Source organism: Dipodomys ordii, unplaced genomic scaffold (assembly GCF_000151885.1).
Source record: "Dipodomys ordii isolate 6190 unplaced genomic scaffold, Dord_2.0 Scaffold12, whole genome shotgun sequence".
NCBI classification, from domain to species: domain Eukaryota; kingdom Metazoa; phylum Chordata; class Mammalia; order Rodentia; family Heteromyidae; genus Dipodomys; species Dipodomys ordii.
Window position 1 is genome coordinate 24,968,972 of NW_012267228.1, and position 8,071 is coordinate 24,977,042.

Genomic DNA, 8,071 nt, shown 5'->3' on the forward strand with positions numbered 1-8,071 from the left:
GGGAGGGAGGGAGGGAGGAGAGAATCATTTTTCTTTAACGTTGTAGATATTTAGTAACATGGAGACTGAAAAGCATGTGATCAGTATTTACAATATCCAAAATAAATGATGGAACAATCAGCTAGGACTTCTTGCTGATGGAAAGTTTTCTTTCTTTCTTTTTTATGGTAAAGATGCTGTACAGAGTTATATGAGTAAGGCAATGAGTACATTTCTTGTCGAGCATTTGCTACCCCCTCCTTTGTTGGTTTCCCACTATCCCTTGCCTTCCCTACCTCTCTCACTGTAAAGTGTTTGTAAGGTATAGAATGCAGTAAAGGCATGTGTGTGCACCCTAGCACACATGCACACGTGCACACCTACCCACCCACATTCTTTCCATTTACTTTTACATATATATTAACATTTGATTTCCCCCCTTCCCCATCAATACAGAGAAGCTTTCTAAGCTAAAAAGGGCTCCTTCCTGGTCAAGCCACATTCTTTGCCACAATGTAACCATTATCTAATTTATGTTGCCATCAGTTGACTGTACATAATAGTGAAGCTGCATATATATATATATGTATACATATATACACATATAAATATTTGTTCTTTTTTTGTTGTTGTTGGTTGTGGAGCTTGAACTCTGGGCCTGGGCGCTGTCCCTCAGCTCTTCAGCTCAAGGCTAGCACTCTACACTTGAGCCGTAGCGCCACTTCCGGCTTTTTCTGCTATGTCGTGCTGAGGAATTGAACCCAGGGCTTCATGCATGCGAGGCAAGCACTCTACCACTGAGCCAACTCTCCAGCCACTAGTTTGTTCTCTTTTATTGCTTTTGTGGCTCCATTCTGTGAGCCACACTGTTAAATATCTGTCTATTTTGTGACCATTGAGATTTTCCCACTTTTCAATTAGTATGAATAAGGTTCCATGAATGTTTTGTACTTGTCTTTTGATGGATGGATATATTCATTTCTTGCATGTCTTCAAGTGTGAGCTCCCCGGGTCACAGAGTCGGCATTTAGTTATAGTATATTCTGCCAGTTTTCCCATGTGGTTGGGTAATGATACATTTTAACTCAAGAACAGAGTATATGTATCCAAAGTAACATAGTTTAAATTATTATGCCATTTGCTTCTGGTTTATTAATATTGGACATTTTCCAAAGTATTATATTAACTCAGGCAGTAAAACTTGGTCTGCCCAAGTACTGGTTGACACTGAAGGTGAAAGAAGTTGAAAAAATATTTATTAGCTTAAAATTTCTTTAAAATGTCAGCTCTATAGAAGGGCATTAAATATATAGAACCTTAATACATTCTGCCAGTGGTCGAAATACTTCTTTCTTCAGAACATTATGCAGTAATGTTTGGAGATTAAAATTAATTAGCAGTAATTTAGAAAAATCTATTAAGAAACTTGTTTTTCCTTGGTTCCACAAGAAGACATTGTTCAAAGCAGATGCATGAAACAAGATTGTGGTTTGGACTAAACATATTGTTCTTGTTGAATAATTGGAGTTTATTCCTCCTACGCCTGATTAAAAATAACATCTTCATGGCCCAGGCCCATGCCATTATTTTTCGATCCATTTTTATTTTGCTCTTACAAAGCTATCAACTTCTCCATTTTCATTCTGTTCATAAAGCTATGACATATATATATATATATATATATATATATATATATATATATATATTCATGTGACCAGGGAATTGTCTTACTTGCTTTCACTCTAATTTGCCTGCTTCCAATTTCTTTCGGAAAGAAAATGTTTATCTATTTGCAAGGGCTAGAAAACCACAGAGCATTCAATTTCTGTGCAGAGACATAGTTCCAGCAATGGAAAATCCCACACAGAGGTCTCCCGTCCTTTGCTTCTGAATATAAAATAAATTTTGTTTTTGCTTTTGTTTTTTTCCCTTCTATTTTAGTTATCTCAAGGATCTCCAGAACCAATTGAGCCCAACTTTTTTACAGCAGATTACCACTTATTACATCATTCATCAGAAGGAAACAGCTTGTCCCTAAATGACCAAACAGGTAACAGTTGTTAACGTGGGTAACCTGGGTTAAACACACATGCACAAGCATGTGCACACAAACAGTTTGAATTAATAGCTATTTCTAAAACAGTATTTTCAACTTAAAAGAAAAATGGAGCTTATTTTTGTTATTCTATGGCCATAGCTAGAAGGGATATGTAGTAAGAATCTAGATATTCCCTGAGATTTATCTTTCCATCTGTGTCAGCTGCTTTGATCATTTATTAATATCATAAACAAACAGCAGAAGTTGTATGTGAAAGTGAATTTCTTTTTATTGCATCTTGCTTATCTGATAATGGGAGGTCAAAGGTCTCAAAGCTTCTAGATACGAAGCAGAAGTGGGAAGCTCAAATTTTCAAAATGGAGAAGGCCTGAAACTTACCAGAAGAATCTATACTAGATGTATTTAATTCTTTTATTTCAGGCATAAATTTCACATAGGAAGGCAGAGTAGAGTGATTAAAGGCAAAAAGTCTGAATGCTGTATGCTGAGACCCAAATCTCAGCTTAACCATTTTGTTGCTGACCTAGTACATATTCTCCGCTTACCTCTCCCCCTTCCCTTTTCTCCCTTCCTTCCCACTCCCTTTTCTCCCTCTCCCTCCCCTTCTTCTCCCTTTCCCTTGTGCTCTCCTACCCTACCCTTCCCTACCCTTCCCTACCCTACCCTACCCTCTCACCTGAACAAGCATTTTGCTCACTAATTGCAGATGGAATCCAGGCCAAACAAGTCAATGAGACTGCATTTCTACAATAACCAGCAAAAGGCAGGGCTGGAGGCATGGCTCAAGTGCTTACAGCATGCCAACGGTTAGCAAACAAGCCAAACTTTTCCAGGACACAGTTACTGTGAAAAGAATGGAGCTCATTGTTTTGTAACATTAATATATGCTAGTGAAGGAAAAAAGCATTTCACCCATTTTCACTGAAGTTGAAGTAATAATTGTCTGTAAAATATATGAAGGAAAGTGTGAAACAAATGTCAGACTTTCTACAATTTATCTGTTTCAGGTCTCCCCACTAGCTTTGATTTGGAAGAGGGAATCACATATGAACAAATGCAGGTGAAGCCTTTGTAAGGCTCTGAATGCTTTGGTTTTGTTGCCTTTAATTCAATGCTAACCTCATTTTATTTTTCAATTTTAGACTGTGATTGAAGAAGTCCTAGAGGAGAGTGGCTATTATAATTTTACATCTAACAGGTGAGATCTAGAGTTTCTTTTCAAATGTGGAAAATGAAGTGAGATCATCAGATTGTAGTTCTGTTTTCTCTATCCTTATTTCTGAAAGGCATTTGCTTTTTAACACTTTCCTTTTAAACAATTTATACCTTTGTTTATTAAATACAAACCTGGGTAGGAAATATATTACACACCCTTTTGTGGACACAGCTGTTACTGAAAAGAAAAGTTGTCACATAGTAAAAATATTGAGTATAATTAAATGGGGAAAGATATCTAGATTGGATTTTAAAATTAAATATTTTTCTGTTTCATTCTAGAAAATCTGGAAACTCAGATTCCTGTCACTAAAATCTACCTACTGTTTGTAGAATGCTAGGGAAAAAATGCAAGTAAAGGAAGAATCACCACTTTGGGTGAATTAAGATAGGTCAAAGTTAAGGGCCTTTGTTTTTAAGTGTTTCTATTTGCTTCAATTTACTGGGGGTAAAATATACTCTTATCCATTTAAATCTGATTCTGGATTCATATATATATATATATATATATATATATATATTTTTTTTTTTTTTGCCAATCTTAGGGCTTGAACTCAAGGCCAGGGTGTTGTCCCTGAGTTTTTCTGATCAAGGCTAGCACTCTACCACTTGAGCTACATTTCCACATCTCCACTTCTGGCTTCTTTTGGCACTTAATTGGAAATAAGAATCTTATGGATTTTCTTTTCTGGACTGGCTTATCTCAACCTCCTGTGTAGCTAGGATTACAGGCATGAGCCACTGGTGCCCGGCATTGGATTTGTATAATTTCAATATTGGTACAGTGTTGGCACAATTTGAGTGCAGGTCATTTATTTGAGAGGTGATTTCAGGAAACAGTGGTAGGGAGTGAAGAAGTTATTTTTTTTTTTGAAACGGAGTGCACGTTTATTAAGCTCAGGAAAGAAGTTATTCAATAAAGGTTTCATTATCAAGCAAATTTCTATTGTGGTTTACTGGAGTTTGATCCCACTGGAAACTCGGCCAATGTAGAACTTGTACCTCATTTTCCCAACTCAGTGAGGATAGTTATCCTCTGGCCACTATAATTGAGGCCTATTCCCAAGAAGTGTTGATTCCTTGGTATTTCTGTCCTTTTGTAAAGGTGGACAAAGAAGGTTCTAGTCACCAGAGAGATCCTCAGGAAAAGACATGAGATACTGGGAAGTTAGGAATCAGACCAGCATAGTTGGAAGTGGTGTGGATGAGAGGATCCCATCACTGACCATGTCTATTCACAAGAGTTGCTGTGGCTTTTCCAAGAGTTACTCATAGCTGAATCATCAGATGGATTGATGGATTGAAAACATCTACACGCTTACTTCCTACGGCTCAAGGTTGCTTTAAAGGCACAGTACAACCTATGTTGTGATTACATCCTAAACTGTTTCACAGTGCTCTTTAAAGATAACAATTAGCCTACAAGAGAAAGACAGTTGTTACATGGAAATTACATTCTTTTTTGAGGTTAGTTCAGTCTCTACCACTTTCCCCTCACCCCCCCTTTTTTTTCTCATTTCAGTGAAGTTTTTTTCCTTATGAATCACACCAAGATTATCCAACTACTTGTTCTTTGGGTTTGCTAATATATTTCCAAAATAGTACTTTTGTGAATTTAGTTCTGTTGTGATTTGCAACTACAGAGAAATGATGAGTAATTCTTATATTGCTAAGATATATTATTAATAGAAATGACCATTTCTACTATCACTTTCCTCCCACCATCCCTGGACTTGTTTTTCAGTTTTCTCTTTCTGCTCAGGGCTGAGCACACTCAGCCTATTGTGGATAGTGTGCCTCTGTTTCTTGATGCTCAGCATCAGATTTCAAGTACCCTTGGCTTGTAGTGGGGCCAAAGTGACTGTTGTCATTCTATATGCATTTCCACATAGAGTGAGGATCAAGGGCAAGGAAAATCTTCATATTTTTGTAGAAATCAACAAGATAGCAAATGAAACACTAGATGTAAGGTTCTTATTTTTGGCATCATTGGCGCACTAAGGTAACTCTCTTTTCTTCCCTAAACATAAACTACAACCTAAATTGAAGATTTATCAGTCCTTAATGGCTTCATGATTGGCCAGATGATGTATACATAAGTTGAAACGATAGTACACAGCCCGAAGGTTGAATAACAACGTTTTTCTGGATGTGTTTCTTTCCAAATGGTGCTTAGCTGGGATGACCTAATAATGTTTTTTGGTAATGATGATGATGATGGTGGTGGTTGTGGTAGTGGTGATGAAGAAGTTAAGAAATAGCATACAGGATAATAGAAATCTACATTGAATCAACTTTCATAACTTTATTTCCTCATGACTGATGAACCTAAACATGTAAACGTAGTACAACCTACTTGGAATTGGTGTTGATTTTGCCCCATAAAGGATTATTAGCTCCAATTTACTTCATAATTTGAGAAATACTTAACAGTAAATTTCAGCAAAAACAGAACAATTTCATGAAACTGTTCCCATCCTAATGAAGATAATTTTTTTTTTTAGTTGTGATTTATTTGCTTACATGCCTGAGCCACAGCTTGGAAACTAAATCTGAACATGAACATATTTGTGACTGTAGGGAACTCTCTGAATCTTCTAGGTATCACTCCTACCCATGGGGAACCAAGAACCACCCAACCAAAAGATGAAAACACTGAATTTTGAATGGACTTGGTTTCCCCAGTGAAGTTCAAGTTCTGGACTTCAGCCACCACTTCAAGATGCCCAAGGACTGGATGTTGCTAAAGGGTGTGGAAGAGAAAAGCAAAACAAAACGAAACAAACTTCTCTGAGGCCTGCAGAACTTTTATCTAGAGGTTCTGTTGGGGTAGAATGCGGAACAGCTACACGGCTGGGGCTTCCATTCTCAGTATGCATTATATACAAGATGGCAGGGCTGTCAATGTGCTTCTGGGGAAAAATGCTGCAGAACTGCTAGGAGGAGGTGGTGGCAGGGGTGGGGTGGGGGAACTCACACAGAACTTCCCTCCGTATTTTTTTAAAACTTGTCATATTTTTCAAAGGAACATTTTATACTCGGGATTGCTAAAACTATTTTTGAAAGTATCTAGCCTTCCATATATATATATATATATATATATATATATATATTTTAGATAAAGATAATTACAGCACCCAAAGTGATATATCGGGTGATGTGTTGTCTCCCTCATTTTTTTAACCTTGAACGAAAACTTAAAACAGGTGATCATTAAAAAAAAAACAAAAGGATTGGTTCTCACTAAACCACTTGGGTGCTAGTGGTCTTGAACCATGATACAAAGTAGTCAGTATTTATAACCTTGCACAGCATCTGGGAAACTGTCAAATTGTCAGATGTATGTTAGTCTAGTAGACTATCTTAATGTATAGTGTTTATATGTATATATTTATATATCTGTATATGAGGGATGGAGAGAAATTTTGCCTAGATTGATGCTTTGCTGCTAATCAAACTTTGAAGAGCACTTTGAAAAATTCACAGAATCTATGAAAGATGGAATATTCCTTATTCTTAGTCCCCCTTATTAAAATCACCTACATTTAAAATAAATTTTTGTTGTGTGCAGGAAAGCAAATATGAATTCTTTCTTTACTCACTGAGATAGCCCAAAGGAAGAGAAATCAGAGTGTCAACAACATTTCATCTTTATGCAAGAAGAATTTATGATGAGAATTTGCTAGATTCTTGTTAGGGTAAAATGATTCTCTTCAACTGGCTTCTTATTCCTCTGGTACACTGTCAGGAGGGAACCCCTCAGGTCAAGTCATACCACACTTGTGTCCTCCTAAAGAACAATTTATTCTATATTATTAGTCATCTGGAAGCAGACATTACACTTTCTATTTAGTTCTCCAAACATTCAGTTATACTCAAATACATTAGTGTTTATTTTAGCATGATTAGATAGAATTTATTTCACTATATTTACAGTAGTCGGAATACGATGTAACATTTCTGTACAATATGCAAAACTACATACTGTGAATTATATACTATTTTTCTATAACCAAATTCCTCTAAATCATGCATGAATGCCTTTGGGATTTTCTGATGAGTCAATCTTTCTCTTTAAGCCAAAATAATAACTAAGATACATGATGCATTTAAATAGTAGGATGTGTATACAATAATGAAATATTTTAGTTTTCAGCTTTTAACCAATTCCATCCATATCTGAAGTTCACACACAAAACCGAAAGGTTGTTGATTTACCCAAAGGAAAGTTTTCTTTCTGTTCTAGCTTACTTTGAATGTGTTCTCTCATTCCTTGTATTTTTTAATGTAGGAAGGAGCACATTTTCTCACCTTGCAGGCGGTACTATCCTAGAGGGTTACAGATGATTCCAATTGAGCTGGAAGCCCACATTTAGAATAAACTAAGCTTCGGAGACAAACAGTCAAATTCTCTTTGAAATGATAATGTTTAGCAAACAGAATTTAGAAAAGAATGGCCCTTGGAAGTTGCATCTTTATAAGAAACATAATGATTTATATCAGGTGTTTTGAATGTGTTCAGTTGACCACTATTGACTAGACAGGGAACTAAATGTTTCTATTGAACTATTTTAGACCATAAGAATGACAGTTATTATGCTTAAAACTAGTAAGAATTAACAAAATAAGCAAATGAACATCCTCTTCCAGAATGTTCTAACAGATATATTGCTTTGCTAAAGTAAATGAAAGTGTTCTGTTTTGAGTTCTCCTGCAAACTGTATAATCAGTGAGTCCCTATCTCCCCTGGGCTAGACCAGGTCTCTGGAAGAAGTTAGGCACGGCAAGGGAATCATTTGTATAGGAGTCCTGTCCCAG

At 36.4% G+C, this 8,071-nt stretch overlaps 1 protein-coding gene across 1 annotated transcript in view; it reads left to right on the forward strand.

The window, feature by feature from the left end:
* Positions 1-6,200, forward strand: part of Nek10 (NIMA-related kinase 10) — a 153,621-nt gene extending 147,421 nt beyond the window's left edge. Inside the window, exons 33-36 of the mRNA XM_013010302.1 lie at positions 1,921-2,029; positions 3,046-3,098; positions 3,181-3,236; positions 5,855-6,200. Of these exons, the coding sequence (XP_012865756.1) occupies positions 1,921-2,029; positions 3,046-3,098; positions 3,181-3,236; positions 5,855-5,903 (267 nt within the window). The 3' untranslated portion in view covers positions 5,904-6,200. The remainder of the gene's footprint in view (positions 1-1,920; positions 2,030-3,045; positions 3,099-3,180; positions 3,237-5,854) is intronic.
* The last annotated feature ends 1,871 nt before the right edge of the window (positions 6,201-8,071 follow it).